The sequence below is a fragment of the Gorilla gorilla genome, chromosome 15 (genome assembly GCF_029281585.2).
Source record: "Gorilla gorilla gorilla isolate KB3781 chromosome 15, NHGRI_mGorGor1-v2.1_pri, whole genome shotgun sequence".
In the NCBI taxonomy this organism is placed as follows: Eukaryota; Metazoa; Chordata; class Mammalia; order Primates; family Hominidae; genus Gorilla; species Gorilla gorilla.
In genome coordinates this window covers 81332984-81356452 of record NC_073239.2, presented here as the reverse complement: position 1 = coordinate 81356452, position 23469 = coordinate 81332984, and the positions used below count along the sequence as shown (strand labels likewise).

Below are 23469 nucleotides of genomic sequence, written 5' to 3'. Positions count from 1 at the left end.
AGGACTTTATAAAGATGAAACACAGATTATTTTCATATGCATCTCATAACTGGAGCTCTATAAATGCCAAGGCACATTTAGAACTTCTGAAGCAAAAGCACTTTGGTTGAAGGGTGATTTAAGACTAGCAGACGCTGAGTAAGACAAAAAGTGGCAGCCTCCTGTTTGCCAGAATGGATAAAAGTTGCAAGTAGAAATGGCTTCTAAAGTCCATATGTCCCTGCTCTTTCAGGTCTCCTGCTGGTTTTCAAGGACTGGGCTTCCAGCCTTGGGTGCTATGCATTGGAGCCTGGAGAGGGTGCCTATAAATGCTTTGCATTTGTGTGCAAATTTGTGTTTATGGCATTTTTCTAAAAGGATGATTGCTGAACAGATTTTAAAACTTGCCTATAAAATCAAAGCTCAACAGGAGAATGTCAATGTCAATGTTAATTAACTGTAAGTGTATTATATCTGCAAGGGGCAAAGAGAAATAAGAGAACACTAAAACTCAAGAGTAATAAGTTTATTCCTTCTGCTTTTTTATGGCTGTTTTTGAAAGTCTATGATTATCTATTAAAAACCAAGCCAGGCCAGGCACATTGGCTCATGCCTATAATCCCAGCACTTTGGGAGGCTGAGGCAGGAGGATCACTTGAACCCAGGAGTTCGAGACCAGCCTGAGCAATATAGGGAGACCCAGTCACTACAAGAAAAATAAAATAAAATAAAACAAAATTTTTTTTGAGACGAAGTTTCGCACTTGTTGCCCAGGCTAGAGTGCAGTGGCGCGATCTCAGCTCATTGCAACGTCCGCCTCCCGGGTTCAAGCGATTCTCCTGCCTCAGCCTTCCAAGTAGCTGGGATTACAGACGCCTGCCACCACACCCAGCTAATTTTTTGTATTTTTAGTAGAGATGGGGTTTCACCATGTTGGCCAGGCTGGTCTCCAACTCTTGACCTTAGGTGATCCACCCGCCTCGGCCTCCCAAAGTGCTGGGGTTACAGGGGTGAGCCACTGTGCCTGGCCAATAAAACAAATTAGCCAGGCTTGGTAGTACATGTCTGTGGTCCCACCTACTCAGGGGGCTGAGGTGGGAGGACCACTTGGGCCCAGGAGGTTGAGGCTGCAGTGTGCCATGATTGTACCACTGTACTCCAGCCTGAGCAACAGAGCAAGACCCTGTATTAAAACAAAAAACAAACAAAAAAATCAAGCCAAAAACTAGCCTAGAGAATAGGAAAAATTAACTACAGCATATATCTCATATTCCTAACACAGTTTCCAGTTGTTGTTTCCATACTACTTAATGTCAAATCACATCCTGAAATACACTGGACAGATAAATGAAAACAAAACACAACCCTATAATAAGAACCTTTTCCTGAACTAACTTTATTGTATCATAGAGTAAGCAGGGCTCTACTTAGACCAGGTGTAATTTAATTTGCTTAGTGATGGAAAAAATGATGAAGCTTCCTGGAGTACTTTGGTTTTACATGTGAGGGCCCTCAACTTGAGGCAGCACCTTACCAGGAAGTGAGCGTGGGGGCACACTTCTTTCCCCTATTACTGAAAAGCCATCAGAAAAATTTTGTAAGCTCGATGCAGCCCCTTACCAATCTGCTACATGGTTGGTGCCTTGTTTTAAAGGCTACAGTGAATTACATATTTGGTCTATATGTAACCTTCTCTTCTGCCACCTGTACTTTGACCCTTTTCGAAGTTAGGATATGAGCAACGGTTCCCCCTCCACCCTGGGGTATTCCTGCTTAAATCCCCTCTGTAAGTAAGCAGTGGCATATGTTTATAAAAAGGCTGTCTGGGCGGACGCAGTGGCTCACGCCTGTAATTCCAGCACTTTGGGAGGCCAAGGCAGGTGGATCACAAGGTCAGGAGTTTGAGACCAACCTGACCAAGATGGTGAAACCCCGTCTCTACTAAAAAAATTAGCTGGGCACGGTGGCGGACGCCTGTAATCCCAGCTACTCGGGAAGCTGAGGCAGGAGAATCACTTGAACCCAGGAGGCAGAGGTTGCAGTGAGCCGAGATCATGCCTCTGCACTCTAGCCTGGGCAAAAGAGCAAGACTCCATCTCAAAAATAAAAAGAAGGCTGTCTACAGCTGGGAGTCCAGGCTGTGGTTGTATAAGTCACCTACGTGGGAATCAAACCGCAAGGCTGAAGCTGCGAAGCATGGGGCTCTAATAGAAGTAGCCACACAGAAACTTCACTGTGCCCTTTTCGTCTTTTTTCTTTTTTTGCAGACAGCAAATCACCCACCTTGAGGTCATAAAGGAGCTGGAAGCTGCTGGGTGCTTGTGCTGCTCTCTGGACGGCCTGAGCCAGGGCTAAGGCACCCTTGCCCCCTTCTGCCCAGTGAGTGCACTTCACGGCATCAAAAGCCCCATGTTCTCTGGAAAGGCGGCTGATGAGGTCCAGCTCAGACTCTGTATCTGTCCTATAAAGGAAGCACTTCATATCAAAGCATGGAAAATGGCTGGAGAGACAGAATTGTCTTCTTTTTGCCATTAAACCTCATGTGAATTACCCACTGATAAACGAACACTAACCAAGAAATTTGGCCTGGGTTTGAATCTCAGCTCCGAAACTTACTAGCTGGTGACTTTTGGCCAGTTACCTAATCTTTATGTGCCTCAATTTCCACCCGGGTAATACAGGAATAATCACAGCACTTATTTCATTGGGACGTTGTGAGACTCAGATGGTAAATCCATGTAAAGTACTTGGAAAATTCCCAGCACTCCAGAAGGAATCAGTAAATACTAGCTTTTAAGAATTTTGCTGGCTGGGCGCGGTGGCTCACACTTGTAATCCCAACACTTTGGGAGGCCGAGGTGGGAGAATCACGAGGTCAGGAGATCGAGACCATCCTGGCTAACACGGTGAAACCCCGTCTCTACTAAAAATACAAAAAATTAGCTGGGCATGGTGGCAGGCACCTGTAGTCCCAGCTACTAGGGAGGCTGAGGCAGGAGAATGGCATGAACCCGGGAGGCAGAGCTTGCAGCGAGTGGAGATCGTGCCACTGCACTCCAGCCTGGGCAACAGAGACAGACTTCGTCCCAAAAAAAAAAAAAAAAGATTTTTGCTTCCCATTCTACTATGGTGAGGCCATTATAACAAAACCCTGACCACCAATGCAATACCTAAACAACCCACACAAGTTCTTGCATGACCCCTTCCAGAGTAATATGCCCAATTCTTTGTCAAGACAACATCCCACCAGATCTAGTAAAATAATGGAACACTATAGGCCTATGACCTTCTGTTAGCATAAAAGGCCTCTAAAGATGAAAAAGGAACATTGAACTTCAGGCTTGTGTGTTACTTCCCCCAGTGGAAAGGAAAAGGGCCCATAGGAGCTGAATCTGACTTTGGGACCCTCAGTGGGTGAGGTGGTGAGCCCGCTGTGACGTACGCAATGCCTGTCACAGTGCAGGCTAAAACCACAGGCTATAACCAATAGCAGTAACTGAAAAACAAAATAAAGCTAAAAGCAGTGCTGTACAGTCAGCTCCAGGAGATTTTCCACATTCATCCTTTTCGCTTACACTCTACACTTACTTGAATGCATTCACGGCCACTACTACTGGAATTCCAAACATTCTGGCATTTTCAATTTGTTTCTTCAAGTTACTGAAGCCTTTTTCAACCAGCTCCAGGTTCTGTAAAAACAACAGTGAAAGGCCTATGAGATCAGAGAGCTGAAAACCACTGCAGGTTCTTCTTCAAAGGCAAACAACCTCCTTGAGCCAGCAGCCACTCACTGTCAGGACAAGGAGGCCAAGAAAGAAGAGAGAAGGTCCCTTGGTGCATTTTTTCCAGTGCGGTGAGTGGATGCTATGGAGAACTGCAGCTTTCACTCCAGCCTATGACACTAGAGTGGAGCTCTGCTTGTTTCCCAGCCTTCAAGAAAAAAAGAGCTGGTATATTTCCTGTCATTATGCCACATCATTATAGCTTATTTGCTGTTTGAAAGGAATTAGTTACCCTTACCCAAATTATATTTACCAATTGTGTTTATAGATTTTATGTATTCATAGGGTTATGATAATACAAATTGACTCTACTCGGCACAGCACAGACCCTTCCATCAGAAGACAGAGCCTAACAACATAGTGGCTGGCACAGAAGAGGTATTCGTTATATGGCTGCCGTAAATACTGCCAGGAAATATGAAGTAAGCAGTGATGTTTTCAAAGGTTTTGATGAACTCGACCGTGAACGAGGTCAAGAAATAAGATAAATACTATCTTTAGGAATCAGGCCAGTGGCTGGGCCCAGTGGCTCACACTTGTAATCCCAGGACTTTGGGAGGCCGAGGCAGGAGAATCCACTTGAGCCCAGGAGTTTGAGACAAGCCTAGGAAACATAACAAGACCCCATCTCTACAACTGAGAAGTTAATTTAAAAAAAAAAAAAAAAAAGGGCCAGACCTGGTGGCTTACGCCTGTCATCCCAGCACTTTGGGGGGCCGAGGCAGGTGGATCACAAGGTCAAGAGATTAAGACTATACTGGCCAACATGGTGAAACCACGTATCTATTAAAAATATAAAAATTAACTAGGTGTGGTGGCAGGAACCTGTAGTCCCAGCTGCTTGGGAGGCTGAGGGAGGAGAATCACTTGAACCCCGGAGGCAGAGGTTGCAGTGAGTTGAGATTGCACCACTGCACTCCAGCCTGGTGACAGAGCAAGACTCTGTCTCAAAAACAAAAAAAAAAGAACTGAGCTGGATGTGGTAGCTCACACCTGTAATCCCAGTACTTTGCGAGGCTGAGATCGGAGGATCACTTGCACCTAGGAGTTCGACAGCAGCCTGCCTGGGCAACATAGGGAGACCCCGTCTCTACAAAAAATTAAAAAATTAGCCTGGTGTGGTGGCGTGTTCCTGTTCTTCCAGCTAGTTGGGAGGTTGAAGCAGGGAGACTGCTTGAGCCCAAGAGTTAGAGGCTGCAGCTATGATCACGCCTCTGCAGTCCAGCCTAGGTGACAGAGTGAGACCCTGTCTGTAAAAAAAACCCCAAAAACCGGCTGGGCATGGCGGCTCATGCCTGTAATCCCAGCACTTTGGGAGGCCGAGGCGGGTGGAACACGAGGTCAGGAGATCGAGACCATCCTGGCTAACACGGTGAAACCCCGTCTCTACTAAAAATACAAAAAAATTAGCCGGACATGATGGCGGGTGCTTGTAGTCGCAGCTTCTTGGGAGGCTGAGGCAGGAGAATGGTGTGAACCCAGGAGGCGGAGCTTGCAGTGAGCCGAGATCGCACCACTGCACTCCAGCCTGGGTAATAGAGCCAGACTCCATCTCAAAACAAAACAAAACAAAAAAACCCACCAAAAACCAAGTACTACAAACTAAAGGGAAGCAATTAATGAAATGTATCTTTAAGTATGTTTACTGCAGCCCTGCTTGTAGCATTGGAAAATTATAAACATAAACCTCCTCCAAGGGGGACTGGGCCAATGAATTATGATATATACACTCAATAAATATTTATCATGCAGATGTTATGAAAGTGAGACCCATCTGTGTTAACATGGAACCTGTCCAATATGTACTAAAGGTGCAAAACCATGGAGAGCTTAATTATTCCATTTTAGGACAAACACAAAAATACATGTGTATAATTCATGAAAAATTTTTAAATGTTGAGAAATATGCACCGAACTGTTAAGGGGACTCAACTCACATATATTATATTCTTATAATGTTTAATTATTATTTTTTACAAAGGGTATATTACTATTGTAGGCTTAACAATACATTAAATATTTTTAAAATAAAAGTCTTCTATAAAAATACATATACTGAATCATCGAGCAAAACCCAGCAGTAATGTTTGTTGATCCCAAAAAAGCAGAAATAGGTAGGATAAAAGGTGGAAAACCACTAGGTTCATTATAAATGTGACTTATGCTTTTTTCCTTTAATAATTGAAAACTGAGATTATGATTTATTTGAGCTTCTAAAGAACACTGCTAATTCTTTACCTCTAGTCACATGAAAACCAATTAATATGTAACGCTGATCAAGAACAGTTTTAAATAAGTAGAATTTCTTAAATGAAGACACCAGCTGGGCCAGCTAGGGGCAGTCACTGTAATTAGACACAGGAAAGGCTGTGGGGTGGCAGGAGGGCCAGAACTGTGAATTCCCCTCCTACGCGTGAATCAGACAAATGACCATAAAAGGCAAACCATAACTCAGAAGACAGGCAGACTGAAGGTACCAGCAATTTTTTCTAGCCAGTTTTGAAATACTTCCTTTGGGGCCTGAACAGTGACCCTGTATTACTTGATAATTTAAAAGCCTTCCAAAAAGGCAGAAAAATTGAATTAGTAGTGACAGCAGGTGACCTTGCCACCTTATCTGATGGCCTGTCTTTCCTGTAACCACCCCAAACTGGCTTTAGAGATGTTTCTTTGATGGTAAATGACATAAATATGAAAAGATTTGAGCTCACAGTTGTTCTCTAGCCTCCTGTTTGATGCTATAAATATCCAGGAAGCTTTGTCTAGAAAAACCACCAGAATCCTGACCATATATCTTGGCCTGTTAATATGGATTTAAATTGGCAGAGGAGAAGCCATTTCAAAAAAGGTCTCTACTTGCTTCTGATCTGAATGGCATTTGGAACTTACCCAGCCAATGCAGGGAAGACAATGGAAGGGAACTGCTATTAGTCTAGGACAGGGTTTCTCAGCCTCACACTCCTGACATTTGAGCTGGATAATGTTGTAGGGGCTGTCCTGTGCATTAAAGGCTGTTTAGCCAGCATCCCTGGTTTCTACCCACTAGATTCCAGTAGCACTCCCCACCTCCAGTTGTAGTAATAAAAAAAGTCTCTAGACATTGCCAAATGTCCCCAGGGTCAAAATCAGCTGTTGAGAATCAACCACTGGTCTAGGGCAGTGGCTTATTGACACCCTATGTGGGACAATTCTGTTTTGTGAGGTGCATCTTCCCTATCTACTCATTTAGTATAACTCCTCAGCACACTGCAGGCCTTTTGGCACCCTGCACCCTGGGTCACAGCAATAACCCATTCATTTCCACATGGGCCCAGTGGAGAAATGCTGATTCAAGGTGTGGTGCTTTCTAGGACACGTGATGAGAAATAACTCAGGTTACCTCCTGTATGTAAGCCTTGGGAAGAGGCAGTCCAGCAGTGACCTGGAAGGAAAAGAAACAGAGTCAGAGGCATTTCCTATTTAAATCTCCTAGCTTAAAATGGTGCTTTTCATGTGTTAAAGGCAAGACGCTGCAATGCTTGCAGGCTGTGCAGTAGTATAAGATTATTTCCTGCCCTAAGGACTTAGGGTATGTGACCAATCACACAGCACAGAACAAAATCAACTGCTTTGAGCAGCATGGAAGACCTCTATGACCTGAATTAAGGAGGTGAGAAGGACCGGATCGATGGCAGGAGAGGTGGAAAGGGGTGTACCAAGCAGGTGCCGTGACTCATCGAGTGAAGGCCATAGCAGTGGGGTTGGAAGTCAAGGGGAGTGTGGGGAAAGAGGAAGCGGTCGGGCCTGCGGAAGTCACCCTGGGATGTCTGTCGATAGAGCCCGTGATGAGCCCTGCCATGGTTTCATGAACTGGTCCACAGTGCCAACCTAGCATTGGTGGAGCTGAACCGTGGTGCAGGGTCAATACAAACAAGAGGGAAAACAATACAGAAGGATTTTCTCTCTCTTTTGTAGAGTATATCTAAAGGATGGAGGTGTCTGGTGCCTCCCCGCCCCGCCCCCCAGCCCCCAGTCTTGATCTATGCCGTGGCTCAGCCCTGTTGCATCCACAGAAATGAGCAAGTGGGTGAAGGTGTCCATTTCATGGGCCCCACCATGGGCAGTGGATAGTGATTAAGAAGCTCTGCCCTCTTCCATTGCAGTGAGACTGTGTGCTCCAACTCCAGAAGGGGCTGTGTGGAGGCAGAGCAAGAAGCAAGGACCTTACAGGTAGCTTCCCGTCAGCAAGCTAATGAGAGCAGGAGGCCTACTCTCTTGACAGAACCATATGTGCAAATGTTCCCCTCCATGCACAGCATTATGGGACATTATCCTGACTGTGAGGTCAGGAGGAAGCAAGGAAAGGAGGTGCGATGGTGTGAGGGTGAGTGAGGGGTGTAAGAGAGAGGAATGTTAGTTGTGACTGGGGAAAAAAAAGGGAGTCTATCCTGTGCTACTAGCAGAAAGGGGTGTGCTGGGTTGGGAGTGCCTTTGGCACTCAGGGATAACTAAGACTGGATAGGGGTGCTGGGGTTGTTATGGCAGCATTCCCAGTGTGCTCTGGGGACCCAATCCTTTGAAGGGGTCCATGAAGTCAAAACTATTTCCATAAGATTCTGTAACATCTTATGGCCCTTTTACTCTCATTATCATTCTCTCATTGAGCATATAATGGACTTTTCCAAAGGTTATGAGACATGTGATGTCACAACAGATCAAGTGCTGTCTTCAATTAAGCCAGACCCAGAGAAGATCTGAAAAATGTACAATGCCTAAATTTTGCTGGGAAAAGATAATGCATTTTCATGTTTACAAAGTTCTTTATGTTAACATGTAACTCAGTTTTAATTTCTAATATGGTAAATATCAATAGCTATAACCCACATGAACAAAAACTCTTTTAGGCCCTCAATAACTGTCAAGAGTGTAAAGAGGTTCTGAGGCCAAAACAGAGAACTGCTACATTAGGACAAACCCTGACCAAAAGAAATTTGATTTTTATCCTGTAGGCCAGGGAGGCCTTATTTCCTAAGTTACAATACAAGCTTCTGGTGGACAGGAATTTAATAGTTTTTCAAATGATTTCAGAAAACCTAGCATCATGTCTTTTCATGTAGGCCCTAAAGAAAAGGTGTTAAAATACTAGGATAAAAAGTAGTAGGAATTTCTAAGCAGTAGGAATTCAGAGAAATACAAAATTCAGGCTGGAGGTGAGGATGAGCCAGTCTCCACCTGTTTCTGTTACCCAGGGCAGCCCTGGGCAGATCTGCCATTCTCCTCTCCCCCACTCCCTCCCTAGGGTGTGGAGGCCCTGTCCAGCATGAACAGTATACTCAAGAAGGGGCTGACCTCTGTCTCAGCTAACTGGTTTGGTTGGCTGGTTGCCAGTGTCACTATACAGAGGGATGCAGATTTAAAAAGAACAGTCTGAACGTAAAACAGTTTTTTGTGGGGCTAGCCAAGTACACGTCCTTGGAGGGGTTTAGATATTGTCAGATGTCCTTCGAAAGGTAGGCCAGGCAGCCGATTTTGGCCCTCTTAAAATGCTGAGCGCTGACGGTGCCTGTGAGTGATAAGGCAGCCAACACAAGGGCTGTCTGCCCATCCCTTGCTTTTGCAGCCTGTTAATCACGAGGATAAGAGCAACTCAATGAAGAAACAGGCAGAAGTCATCCAACTTCCTTTTGGCCATCAGCACACTGCCGATAATCAGATACTTCAACCCACCACTCACCGTGGGGCCGCCCCCGTGCATCTTGAGAGCCCTGACAGTGGCAACAAGCACCACCACGTGAGGGCAGAGGCCGGAATACCGGCATTTGATGTTAAAAAACTTTTCCATTCCAATGTCTGCTCCAAATCCCGCTTCCGTCACTGTAAAGAGGAAAGCAACAGTAAAAATGCCATCCCAATTCCCCTGATGTTAAAAGAAACATACAGTCTATTCACTGGTTTTGCAAAAAACACTAACCTACAAACCCTTCTGGGCCAACAAGCTTGAGTGCGATCCGGTCTGCAATGATGGAGGAATTGCCATGTGCGATGTTGGCAAACGGGCCAGCATGGACAAACACTGGAGTGCCCTGTGGAAACCAGGACACCATGAGCTGAGCTGCCAATCCTGCTTCCAAGTGGGATCACACATTCAACAGTATGGAATTGATTTAGAATCGGAAGGAAGAATACTTCCCAGAAGGAAAATACAAAGTCATCTCTTTTATTTCAGTAACGTCCCAGTCACAGGTGTGAGGAAGAATGAGAAGAAAGAGATGAGCAAGTGGAGAAGGTCTTGACTACCCAGGTTAAGTGTGCTTAATTTTTTTTTTTTTTTTTTTTTTTGAGACGGAGTCTCACTCTGTCGCCCAGGCTGGAGTGCAGTGGTGTGATCTCGGCTCACTGCAAGCTTTGCCTCCCAGGTTCTCGCCATTCTGCCTCAACCTTCCGAGCAGCTGGGACTACAGGCGCCCGCCACCACGCCCGGCTAATTTTTTGTATTTTTAGTAGAGACGGGGTTTCACCATGTTAGCCAGGATGGTCTCGATCTCCTGACCTTGTGATCTGCCCACCTTGGCTTCCCAAAGTGCTGGGATTACAGGCGTGAGCCACCGTGCCTGGCAAGTGTGCTTTATAACCACTCTGCTCTGACTGTCCAAAACCAATTCAAGAAGGCAGGAGTCACTCTGCTCACCTCCAGTGTCTGCATGAGATTGGGCTTGATTGCGTCCTTCATAAGCACTGTCAGTGCACCACTTACCCCCTACAAAACAAATGTGTGCAGCATCAACTCCCACCAGCAAAAAAACCCAACCTTCTGAAACCAATATTTGACATTCTAGGCTTACCCATGTTAGCCATCTTGGACCAACTGATACTTTCACCTGAATTGGACCATTCATGGTTTTTTTCTGGATATGCTATGAAGTTGCCAATTATTAAATTATTTATTTTTTGAGACGGAGTCTGGCTCTGTTGCCCAGGCTGGAGTGCAGTGGTGCAATCTCGGCTCACTGCAAGCTCCACCTCCCAGGTTCACGCCATTCCCATGCCTCAGTCTCCCGAGTAGCTGGGACTACAGGCACCCGCCACTATGCCCGGCTAATTTTTTTGTATTTTTAGTAGAGACAGGGTTTCATTGTGTTAGCCAGGATGGTCTCAATCTCCTGACCTTGTGATCCACCTGCCTAAGCCTCCCAAAGTGCTGGGATTACAGGCATGAGCCACCGCGCCTGGCCAAAGTTGCCAGATAGAATACAAATGACATTCACATGTAATATCTGGAAAAATATGTAACTCTGGAAACAAGCATCTTAATCAAGCTCAGCTGCTGACTGATGTGAGAAATCCATTCTAGACTAGTTTAGAGCACGGCAATGCTCGTTCCCAGAGTACTCAGTTATTTGTAACTCTGGTATCTGGGCAGAAATTTCTATAAATACCAAACTCAATATGTGTCTTCCAAAGCTGAAACTGCAATATTACGCAAGAGTTCAATACCAACTTTTAACATCAGGTCACTCTATTAAGCCATCAAAGTGTAGCTGAACTAACTAGCAACAAAGATAAAGCAATGGTACTCTTGATGTTCTCTGCAAATTGAAGTCATACACCCACTTTTAGAGATGCTCACAGGATGAAGATGTTACTCAAATCATCTGGAACTTGTGATCTATTACTAAAGCATACCAGCTATTATTCACTCTGAGTACTTTTTAAACATTTCATAATTATCTTGTAATTAGCAAAATAGGATTAAATTGATGAATTAATTGCAATGTCTTAAGTACAGCATTAAATTTTGTTATTAATAACTGCTGAAAGACCCTAGGACAACAGACACAGATATGTCGCCAAGCCTGGCGTGTCTGGGTACCCACCAGATCTTCGGCACTGACGGGCTCTCCTTTCTTACTGGATGCCACCACCATTTTGCCCAGTCTCTCTCTCATGTCTTCTAGAGAAGTGGTGAGAGCCAGGACAGCCATAATTTCACTGGCCACAGAGATATCAAACTGGGCCTGTGGGCAGGGAAAAGAGGTACTAGTAAAAACTTTGTGTTAAACCAGAAGTGTGAATTGCAAAAGTGATCCTCTTTTACATCTGAGGCTTAAACAAATAGCTTAAAAGGATAGAATAACAGAATACTACCCAAAATACTTAATGAAAATAATCCTCTAATAGCAAAAAATATATTAATTAATTATTCCAAGACCCTGAGTTGTCATTTTTTTTTTTTTTTTTTTTTTTTTTTTGAGACAGAGTCTCGGTCTGTCGCCCAGGCTGGAGTGCAGTGGCACAATCCTGGCTCAATGCAACATCCACCTCCTGGGTTCAGGCAATTTTCACGCCTCAGCCTCCCAAGTAGCTGGGATTACAGGCGCGTGCCACCATGCCCAGCTAGTTTTTGTATTTTTTTTAATAGAGATGGGGTTTGGCCAGGCTGATCTCGAACTCCTGACCTCAAGTGATCCGCCCACCTTGGCCTCCCAAAGTGCTGGGATTACAGGCGTGAGCCACCACGCCCAGCCCTGAGTTGTCAGCTTTTTAAAATAAATGTTATAGTAGGACCAAAAAGCTATGATTTTATCCCTATGAAGGCCGCTTATAATCATGCGCTTATTGTTTCTTTCATATACAAGGGAATAATATGGTACCTCTTAAACCAAGGAGATATACAGTGAAATGGCCACAAAAAAGAAGCAATTTTAATCAATTTCTATGCAAGGATATTCACTTGGGGCTCTCCACCTCCAGGAAAAAATGCTGGGGGAAAAACACACAGGTGACACATGGGATTTATTGCAAAAGCTGTCAGGAGTGCTCAATGCCACACACCTACTCACTTCCATTTTAAAAGGGAGAAGGCAGAACAACACCTGGCAGTATCAATCGTATGAGAGAGGATGGAGGAGGAGAGAAGCAGCAAGATCTAGTGCCTCTGAACTAATTTCCTTGGAAAGGGACAAATTATTACCGTCCGTGTGTGACCCTTCTCCGTTGGAGCCTGTCCAATCGTGATCTTCCTCAGGAATCTATCATTGGTATCCAACACTACAGCAGACAGGCAAGATATAGAACGATTTTGAGTAAAAGGACCACAAAGTTAAAGGAAGCAGCAGAGTTTTAAAGCAATAAGTCTAATTTCATGATTGTCTATCAATATTTCAAAATGGATGGCAAAGCTAGAATATGTGTTAAAGTTAAGAAATGATGTTCATATACCATAAATACACAGGAGTTATTTTTACAGCAAAGGAATGTGGAATGGCTTGGTTTTATCCCATCTAGAGAATTCAAACAGTTAACTAGAAATCTGGAATCTATTTTAAAGCATATTCCACATAGAAGAAAAACAGAGCAGTCTACATTTTTTTCAAAAGACTGAGGTTTGTGGTGTTGTTCTGTGGGATGATGACTCATTGACTTTCCACCACCGTAAGAAACGCAGGAGCCATCAAATCAGGGCAAGTGCAAATATCTTTTGAAACATGCTGGGTGCCAGGCCTGGTCTGGAAATTTAGGAAACATAGCACACTTAGCAGAGATAATTTTTATTCTGATGACAGAATATCTATCCAATTATATAACCACAAAAAACATGGCAAAGACCAAGCAACTAACCAACTAATGACCTCCCAGGACTAACTACTGTTAACATTTTAGTGTACCCTCAGTTCTGGTTTTTGGTATGTGTAGTGTAATAGGAAATATATTTGACCTTTGTCATGGGTTCCTGACAAAAGGCTCATAGAGCTCTTGGAATTCCAAGGGTGATAGGAGTGTCTTGTTATTCATTACAAACTCCTTTTGATCACACCTGAGTTTATGGTAATAAGTGACTTATGGTAGGTCTCCTAGACAGCCTCAGGAAAGGAATGGTCACCAAAAAGACCAAATGATTAGAGGGCTGGAACTTTCAGTCCCACCCACCAACCTCTGGGTAAGGTGTTAGGGGTGTATAAAACTCTTGAACAGGCCGGGCACAGTGGCTCACGCCTGTAAATCCCAGCACTTTGGGGGGCCAAGGTGGGCAGATCACCTGAGGTCAAAAGTTCGAGGCCAGCCTGACCAACATGGAAAAACCCTGTCGCTACTAAAAATACAAAATTAGCCGGGTGTGGTGGTGCATGCCTGTAATCCCAGCTTCTCAGGAGGCTGAGGCAGGAGAATCGCTTGAACCCGGGAAGCAGAGGTTGCAGTGAGCTGAGATCACTCCATTGCACTCCAGCCTGGGCAACAAGAACAAAACTCTGTCTCAAAAAAAAAACTCTTGAACAACATGATTTGGTGAGCCTCTGGGCTGGTGAACACATCCAGGTGCTGGGAGAGTGATGCCCCCTACGCTTCTCTTCCATCTGGTTGTTTCTGAGCTGTATCCTTTATAATAAACCATAAACACAAGTGAAATGCTTCTCTGAGTTCTGTGAGCCATTCTAGCAAATGAACCTGAGCAGGGGGTTGTGGGGACCCTCCAGTTTATAACCACTTGGTCAGAAGCACAGGTGACAACCTGGACTTGTGATTCGTGTCTGAAGTGGGGCAGTCTTTTAGGACTGAGCCCTTTACCTGTAGGATCTGCTCCAGACAGTTAGTGTCAGAATTGAGTTAAATCATAGGATACTCAGTCAATATCCACTGGAGAAGTGAAAGCTGAATTGTTGTGGAAGAAAAAACTACCCATCTGGTGTCAGAAGTGAGGTACTGAGAGTACTATGAGTATAGACAGGAAACAGGAGTTGCCATTTCAGTATCAAATGCCAAACAATATCAAAGAAACACAAAATTAAATTGATCCATATTCCTACTAATAACATCATTGCTGATGGCTGAATATGTTTTAGAACAGAGTTTTTCATCTTAGAGATTGGTGAAGCAGTGTAAGGATGTGAGAAGCTCACAGAGTACAAATTTGCCTATATATTTTGTGGGGTTTTTTTTCCTTTCAAGATGTTTTCTATTTCAAAATTAAAATAATTTCAAAGTAAAAAAACACACACACACAAAATGAACAAAAAAACCCAGTTCATACTCTAAATGAGTCAAGGAGAAGCATTTTTAAGGCACTTGATAACATGCCAAATTATTTTCCATAAAGACTGTCATAATTTCATACCAAAAGCAGTGTCTTATATAGCAATCAGACACACACACACCCCACTCTTGCTGTAATGTGTTAGAGGGTTAGAGCCAACCCTTATTTTTCAAAAGAAAAAAGTATCAGGTTTCATGTAACTAATATTTCTGTAAAAAATAGCTAGTCAATAGGTATGACTGCCTCTAGTTGCTTAGAAAACATGAATGAGACACGAAGCAAAAGAAAAGTAAATCGGATACTAAATCTTCAAAATGGACTTTTAGCTTATTCCTTATAAAATATTATACCATTTGTCTAAAGCTACTGAAGCAAAGGAAGAGAAATTCCAATGTGGTTTTAGACATTGAGAGTGTCATCTAAAAAACGCCATTAGCTAGCAACGGTTATTGAGTCAAGGAAAATCACAAAAACAGTCAATAAACTGGCCTTCAGCTCTACTCTGCATGAGTGGATGAAGATTCCTTCTCAATAGTGATACAGAATAGAAGGTTGCATTGTTGATGCAAAGTGAAATCTAAGCTACACTAGTTGTGCATTGAGAAAAGTAGCATATGGCAGTGAAGCCAGGCAACCTACTTACTGAACTGGTAAGTATTTAAACCTTGAAGGCTACCTAATATGCTATAAGAGAATTTAATAAAATGAGGTAAAAAAATGATTAGGTAGGCCGGGTGCGGTGGCTCATGCCTGTAATCCCAGCACTTTGGGAGCCTGAGGTGGGCGGATCATGAGGTCAGGAGATCGAGACCATCCTAGCTAACATGGTGAAACACTGTCTCTACTAAAAGTACAAAAAATTAGCCGAGCATGATGGCGGGTGCCTGTAGTCCCAGTTACTCGGGAGGCTGAGGCAGGAGAATGGTGTGAACCTGGGAGGCAGAGCTTGCAGTGAGCCGATACTGTGCCACTGCGCTCTAGCCTGGGCGACAGAGCGAGACTCCATCTCAAAAAACAAAAGATTAGGTAAGCTAGAGAACTACAGAAAAAAATCAAGTCATTTATGCCACACAAGAGTTCTAAGAATAAAGGTCACACATGATTCAAGAAGTGATTAAACATAATTTCTCTACTTCATGACACTAAAACTTTTTGCATAAAATTAAATTTGTAAAATGTGATTTTTGGTTTAACTACCCTAATTTCAGTCAACACTGAATAGCCAGCAAAATGTTCGACCAATCCAACAAAGAGATTTGATGATAGCTAATAAGGAGAGATACTGAGAGAGGTGGCAAGAAAAAGAAATAATGTCACCATCTTGGTCATGCCTTAGCTGGTAAAATACCAACATGGAAGCTTCTGAGCCTCACATTTTAACAACTCTTCTGGAGGGTGTAGGGTGTGCAATATAGCCAAAACAAACGGGGCTTGTATACTGCTCTGGTACCTCTTTGCCAAGTTATGGTTTCTGGATCAATGTCCAATCTTGCAAATCTGTTTATCTCTTCATCTGTCAGTGTGGTAGGGTCAGTCTTTTCAATGCCTAGTCTCTGAAAGGGTAGGAAAATGAAAACATAAAATAAGACAAACAGAAGCACAATAAACGTAAGACAAAAACTTTGACCCCTAGCTCTAAATGGGATCCCCTCTAGGAAATGCAAACCATCTTAAATTCAGAAGGAAAAACTGAAAGCTGGGGGTTATTTCCTACTGTCAGCCTAAAGAAAGACATTACAAAAAATTATCTCCAAATAGGTTGAGTTTATTCAGGAATGAGCGATGAGGATTATAACCTGGGATGCCACAAATATGCCTAGTGAGAGAAGGGAAGCTTTTACTAGCAGAGAAGGAGAGCTTCGGCTAGGCGTGAAGCTCAGCCTGTGGCTGAGCCTGTAATCCCAGCACTATGGGAGGCTGAGACGGGCAGATCACCTGAGGTCAGGAGTTTGAGACCAGCCTGGCCAACATGGTGAAAGCCCGTCTCTACTAAAAAATACAAAAATTAGCTGGGCATGGTGGTGGGTGACTATAATCCCAGCTACTTGGGAGGCTGAGACAGCAGAACTGCTTGAACCCAGGAGGTAGAGGTTGCAGTAAGCCGAGATCGCGCCACTGCACTCCAGCCTGGGGGAGACTCCATCTCAAAAAAAAAAAAAAAAAAGAAAAGAAAAGAAAAGAGGGAGAGCTTCACATAGTCTGCTTAGAAACAGAGTTCAGGTCAAGGCTGCAGTGAGCCATGATTGTGCCACTGCACTACAGCCTGGGTGACAGAGCAAGACACTGTCTCAAAAAAAAAAAAAAAAAAAAACAAACAGAATTCATTGCTCCCAGAAGCTCAAAGCCAGAGTTGTCAATTCATTGGTGCAGTTGCCGTTACTGGGTAAGTGTAGTTTCAAGAGCATCTTATCTGAATTACTCCCATCCTGAAGAATGTCTAGTAATAAGTCTTGTCATGGAAACATAAGCATACATTTGAAATGTGCAAGCTGTGCAAAGCAGGAGATGTGTGAAGGACGTGAAGGGATTTCTTTTGGGGTTTTATAAAGTTGTTGGAAACAATTTTTGCTTTTGTTTTTTTGAGATGAGGTCTCATTCTGTCACTTAGGCTAGATTATAGTGGCCCAATCATAGCTCACTGCAACCTTGAACTTCTGGGTTCAAGGGATGCTCCTGCCTTAGCCTCCCGAGTAGCTGGGTATAACTACAGGTGCATGCCACCACACCTGGCTCGTTTTTAAATTTTTTTGTAGAGACGAGGTTTTGCTTCATTGCTCAGGCTGGTCTCGAACTCCTGGGCTCAAGTCATCCTCCTGCCTTGGCCTCCCAAAGTGCTGGGATTACAGGCCTTGCAAACAGTTCTTATCACAGACACGTAAGTGTAAGCCTCCTCTTCTTCATGTCTTCCCAGCCCTGTTTTTTCTGGGTCTGACAAAAGTGATTTTATCCCGATATCTGCAAATTCACATTACTCACACATGTACAAAGGTATTATTAACATGTTTGTCCCTATAACTGAGCACCAGAAGATTTCCCTAAGCCTAGACCTAAATAATCATAGTATCATAGTGACCAAGAAGTGTTGTAAAACACAAACCCAATTTTTTTTGAGACAGTCTCTGTCTCTCACCCAGGCTGGAGTGCAGTGGGGCATCCTCAGCTCACTGCAAACTCCGCCTCCCGGGTTCAAGCGATTCTCCTGTGTCAGCCTCTCGACTAGCTGGGGCTACAGGCGTGCACCACCACGCCCAGCTAATTTTGTATTTTTAGTAGAGATGGGGTTTCTCCATGTTGGTCAGGCTGGTCTCAAACTCCCGACCTCAGGTGATCCACCTGCCTCAGCTTCCCAAAGTTCTGGGATTACAGGTATGAACCACCACGCCTGGCCTCCTCATCTCTTAAAAAAAAAAAAAAAAAAAAAAAAAGCTGAGCTCAGTGGTTCATGCAAGTAATCCCAGCACTTTGGTATGCCAAGGTAGGCAGATCGCTTGAGCCCAGAAGCTTGAGATCAGCCTGGGCAACACGGCAAAACCCGGTCTCTACACAATATATAAAAATCTGGGCATGGTGGTACCTGGCTGTAGTCTCAGCTACCTAGTTGGGTGAGGTGGGAGAATCACTTGAGTCCTGGAGGTCGAGGCTGTAGTGAGATGTGATTGCACCACTGCACTCCAGCCTGGGTGACAGAGTAAAAGCTTTTCTCAAAAACATAAACAAACAGGCCGGGTACAGTGGCTCACGCCTGTAATCCCAGCACTTTGAGAGGCCAAGGCGGGTGGGTCACCTGAGGTCCGGAGTTCGAGACCAGCCTGGCCAACATGATGAAACCTTCTCTCTACTAAAAATACCAAAATTAGCTGGGCATGGTGGCGGGCACCTGTAACCCCAGCTATTCAGGCTGAGGCAGGAGAATTGCTTGAACCTGAGAGGCGGAGGTTGCAGTGAGCTGAGATCACACCATTGCACTCCAGCCTGGGAGACAGAGTGAGACTGTCTTAAACAAACAAACAAAAACCAATACATTTTTGAAAAATTAAAAAACAGAAAAACAAAAACAAAAAATCCCTTGTGGCCAGACATGGTGGCTCACGCCAGTAATCCCAACACTTTGGGAGGCTGAGGCAGGACCATCGCTTTAGACCAGGAGTTTGAGACCAGCCTGGACAATATGGTGAGACAAGGTCTCTACAAAAAAATAAAATAAAAAATTAGCCAGGTGTGGTGGTGTGTGCACCTATAGTCCCAGGTGCTCAGGAGGCTAAGATGAGAGGATTGCTTGAACCTGGAAGGTGGAAGCTATAGTGAGCTGTGACTGTGCCTCTGCACTCCAGCCGGGTTACAGAGAGAGATGCTGTCTCAAAAAAGATAACAAAAAACAAAACAAAACACCTCTCCTTTGCTGTTTCTTTATGGTCATACCCTCCCTTCATCCATACCCTTAGCATCTATTGATCTGTTCCCTAGCACTATAGTTTTCTCTTATTCAGAATATCATATAAATGGAGGCATGCAATATGCAAGCTTTTGAGACTGGCTTCTTTCACCCAGCATAATGCCACTGAAATTCATCCAAGTTGTTGCTTGTATCAATAGCTCATTTATTTTTATTGGATGGATGTACCAGTTTGTTTATTTATTCATCCATTGAAAGACATTTAGATTAGTTCCCAGTTTTTGGAAATTATTAATAGAGCTGCTAAAAACATTAATGTACAGATTTTTATGTGAACAGAGTTTTCATTTATTTTGGGTGAGATTTCTGGGTCAGGTGGTATGGTGTATGCTTACTAACTATGTATTTGTTACAGAAATTCAAATAAAATATAGACATAACTACGGTTTTAACTGTTTAACACAGACCCTTATCTATTGAGGGCAAGGCAAGTATTATTTTACAGACAAGTAAGCGGAAAAACAAATCATTTAACAAATTTGCTTAAGGTCCCAATGATGCAAACTCCAAAGGCTGCTATGCCGCCACAGTGGCATCCTGACTCTTGCCCATGTTATAAAGGAAGTGTCGTTTTTTTCTTAGCTGAGGGCAGGTTGTCAGTGTTCTATTTATTCCACGCTAGCCACTTCTAATCTATAGATAAATGAGAAATAACCTCTACCATCCATCTTTGCTATGTATATCATGACTTTAAGACTATGATTACTGATGTAACTTCATCTAAAATAGGCTACTCCAAGAAGACTTTTATGTCCTAATCAATGATCAGATTCCAGATTCCATACAATATAAAAAATGTGGAAGAAAAAAAGCTTACCTTTAACCTTCGGATTTGGATGTCAGAGAACCTTCTCACTCCATTTACTGATGGCACCAAACGATTAAAGAGAGCCTTAAAGAAAAGAAAGGGGCTTTAAAATGAGAGGAGCCCCATTGCCTTGCTACCTGCATCCTCAGCACCCAAGAGACCAACACTAATTCAGATGGTTCAATACTTTCAAAACTGTTCAGTGGGATTCATGGGGCTTTGGCATCCTACCTTGTCTGTCTGGGTCAGTTCATGAAATATCCGAGCATCAATGGCCGCAGCAACGAGGTTATTAGCTGCAGTGATGGCATGGATGTCACCTGTGAGGTGGAGATTAAACTACAAAAGAACAGAAGCCACATTAGTCTCCCAGCTGCTCTGTATCTTTCCAACTTTCATTCTATTGCAAAGCTCAATCCCTATTTTAAAGCCAATGGAATACTGAAGGCAGCCCAGTTAGTGGACAAACACCCAATATAGGGAGTTCTTGCAAACATAAATGACTGGCTGGGCGTGGTAGCTCACAACTATAATACCAGCACTTTGGGAAGCCGAGGTGGGCGGATCACTTCAGGCCAGGAGTTCAAGACCACCCTGGGCAACATGGCGAAACCCCATCTCTACTAAAAACATAAAAAGTAGCCAAGTGTGGTAGCGCGCACCTGTAATCCCAGCTACTTGGAAGGCTGAGGCAGGAGAACTTGGGAGGTGGAGGTTGCAGTGACCCAAGATCACACCACTACACTCCAGCCTGGGTGACAGAGTGAGACTCTGTCTCAAAAAAAAAAAAAAAAAAAAAAAGAAAAAGAAAACATAAAAGACTAATTATTGGTCCACAGAATCTCCTCCCAAATACAGAACTTGCAGTTTTTCCAAAATGAGATGTCCAGAGACCACAAATACCACACCACTGGGATCAACAGCCACACTGGGTTACTGAGGACACACTTCAAAACAGCGAGGAGGAGTGCATGGGAGCAGCACCAACTCTATGTCTATGCACTGTTCCCATTTCTGCAGTTACATAAATGAATTCTGAAATGGCTGTGTGTTGGTGCTTCCCGATACCATGCTTCATTTGGTCATTTGCTTATAATAATCATTCCCACTGAAAGCCAAAGTTTGAAACCAAGCTGTATCACAAGTCTACAAATTAAGTTGTTTTCCCCCTAGGTGTTGCTTTCACTGAGAAACAAGTCATTTGTCCACTAAGAGCTCTACAAAAAAGGCTAATCTCCAGAGAGAAAAAGCTATAATAAAGAATCTAGGCTGGGTGCGGTGGCTCACGCCTATAATACCAGCACTTTGGGAGGCCGAGGTGGGCGGATCACGAGGTCAGGAGTTCAAGACCAGCTTGGCCAACACGGTGAAACCCCGTCTCTACTAAAAATACAAAATTAGCTGAGCGTGGTGGTGCATGCCTGTAATCCCAGCTACTCGGGAGGCTGACGCAGGAGAACTGCTTGAACCTGGGAGGCAGAGGTTGCAGTGAGCCGAGATTGTGCCATTGCACTCCAGCTCTGGGCAAGAGAGCAAGACTCTGTCATGGGGGAAAAAAAGGATCTAATTCAGCACCCTCCCCCCCACAAAAAAAGGGGGATCTAATTCAGCCAAATCCCAGAATACTTTACCTCTTCCATAGGAATGACCTGGGAGTAGCCGCCTCCTGCAGCGCCACCTAGGGGACAGGTCAAGGGTAGAGGCTCAGTTAAGCATGCTTCTCCATCCAATGACTTAGAAATCAAATAAATGCAAATACATTATTGTAACTACTAAGCACATTTATTTATTTACTTTTTACAATCATTTGGACAGTTTTGATCAAGTGTTTTCTAATACTAAATAGTCTCTCAATTGAAATCTGAGTTTAAATGACAAAACCATGAACAAATATATACCTACTCATTATCTTTAGAAATAGGTTCCTTGTGATTACTGGCATTTGTTAAAACACCCAGCTGACAGTTACATAAAGGCAACCTGTTCAATTTCCTACTCTCATAAAGCTACTTTGGCTTTTAAAACAGAAATATTTAAAATACATACACCTAACAAAAAGACTATAATTTTTCCTAAATAGAGAGAAATAGATTAGGCTGTTAGAAAGCAGCCTAATGGCTAGATTTTTGCTGGCCTACTTGGATTACAGGTTGAGTATCCCTTATTTAAAATGCTTGGATTTGGGTTTTGGATTTGGGTTTTTGTTTTTCAGATTTTGGAATATTTTCATCATACTGATCCAGCATCCCAAATCCAGGATTTAAAATCTGAAATGATCCAATGAGCATGTCCTTTGAGCATCGTGTCAGCACTCAAAAAGTTTAGAATTTTGGAGCCTTTCAGATTTCAGGTTCTAGATTTCTGATGCTCAATCTGTATTAGCCAAAAGCCAGTTGAAAATGTCCAGGACACCAAGCATGGCTGCTCATGCCTATAGTCCTAGCCTGGGAGATCAAGGCTGCAGTGAGTTATGATCATGCCACTGCACTCCAGCCTGAGCTGGGACTCCAGACAGAGCAAGACTCTGTCTCAAAAAAAAAAAAAAAAAAAAAAGTCCAGGTTACCACATTATCAGTGCAATAAATGTAAATCAGATATATATATATGTTTTTTTAGACAGAGTCTCATACTGTCTCACAGGCTGGAGGGTAATGGGCTGGGATTACAGGCACATACCACCATGCCCAGCTAATTTTTGTGTTTTTAATAGAGACGGGGTTTGCCATGTTGGCCTGGCTGGTCTCGAACTCCTGGCCTCAAGTAATCTACCACCTCACCCTCCCAAAGTGCTGGGATTTCAGGCATGAGCCACTGCACCCAGCCCAGAGATATATTAATATGCATTTTGTTTTTGTGAGGCAGAGACCGTGCAGTGAGGCAATTTGCAGTAAGAGTAAAAGGAAAATAATGGGTTCAATAAGCAGAACAAGGAATAGCTCATGCTGAAGTTGAAAGGGGGTTAAGACAAGCTCAAGAGCAGAACAAAGTGATTACATTTATAAAATAGGTGGAAGGGTGGGCTGGGCACGGTGGCTCACGCCTATTATCCCAGCACATTGGGAGGCCAAGGTGGGCAGATCACAAGGTCAGGAGTTCAAGACCAGCCTGGCCAACATAGTGAAACCCCATCTCTACTAAAAACACAAAAATTAGCCAGGCATGGTGGCACGCACCTGTAGTCCCAGCTACTTGGGAGGCTGAGGCAGGAGAATTGCTTGAAACCAGGAGGCGGAGGGTGCAGTGAGCCAAGATCATGCCACTGTACTCCAGCCCAGGCAACAGAGCGAGACTGTGTCTCCAAAAAAAAAAAAAGGTGGAAGGGTGAAGGTGTACCCGGTGTCAACATTTGTAGTAATTGCTAGAACAAGCAAAATGTGATACCCTCACCAAGCAGAGAAAGCTAACTCTAAGAACCTATCATAATTAATAAAAATTATTT

The 23469-nt window shown here is 43.6% G+C and overlaps 2 protein-coding genes across 5 annotated transcripts in view; one reads left to right on the top strand and one right to left on the bottom strand.

Moving 5' to 3' along the window:
- ZBTB25 (zinc finger and BTB domain containing 25) overlaps positions 1-4445 on the top strand; it is a 57061-nt gene extending 52616 nt beyond the window's left edge. The window contains exon 4 of the mRNA XM_063697905.1: positions 2247-4445. Coding sequence (XP_063553975.1) covers positions 2247-2275 — 29 coding nt within the window. The 3' untranslated portion in view covers positions 2276-4445. The remainder of the gene's footprint in view (positions 1-2246) is intronic.
- The window catches only part of MTHFD1 (methylenetetrahydrofolate dehydrogenase, cyclohydrolase and formyltetrahydrofolate synthetase 1), a 72248-nt gene that overhangs the window by 8128 nt on the left and 40651 nt on the right, over positions 1-23469 (bottom strand). For all 4 annotated transcript variants that reach the window (XM_019009549.4, XM_031001748.3, XM_055362028.2 and 1 more), the window contains 12 exons: positions 21662-21708; positions 20262-20369; positions 20040-20114; positions 16220-16322; positions 12712-12788; positions 11615-11755; positions 10429-10497; positions 9712-9823; positions 9475-9614; positions 7141-7182; positions 3568-3668; positions 2263-2440 (listed from right to left, as the gene is read on the bottom strand). In XM_019009549.4, coding sequence (XP_018865094.4) covers positions 2263-2440; positions 3568-3668; positions 7141-7182; positions 9475-9614; positions 9712-9823; positions 10429-10497; positions 11615-11755; positions 12712-12788; positions 16220-16322; positions 20040-20114; positions 20262-20369; positions 21662-21708 — 1193 coding nt within the window. The remainder of the gene's footprint in view (positions 1-2262; positions 2441-3567; positions 3669-7140; positions 7183-9474; positions 9615-9711; positions 9824-10428; positions 10498-11614; positions 11756-12711; positions 12789-16219; positions 16323-20039; positions 20115-20261; positions 20370-21661; positions 21709-23469) is intronic.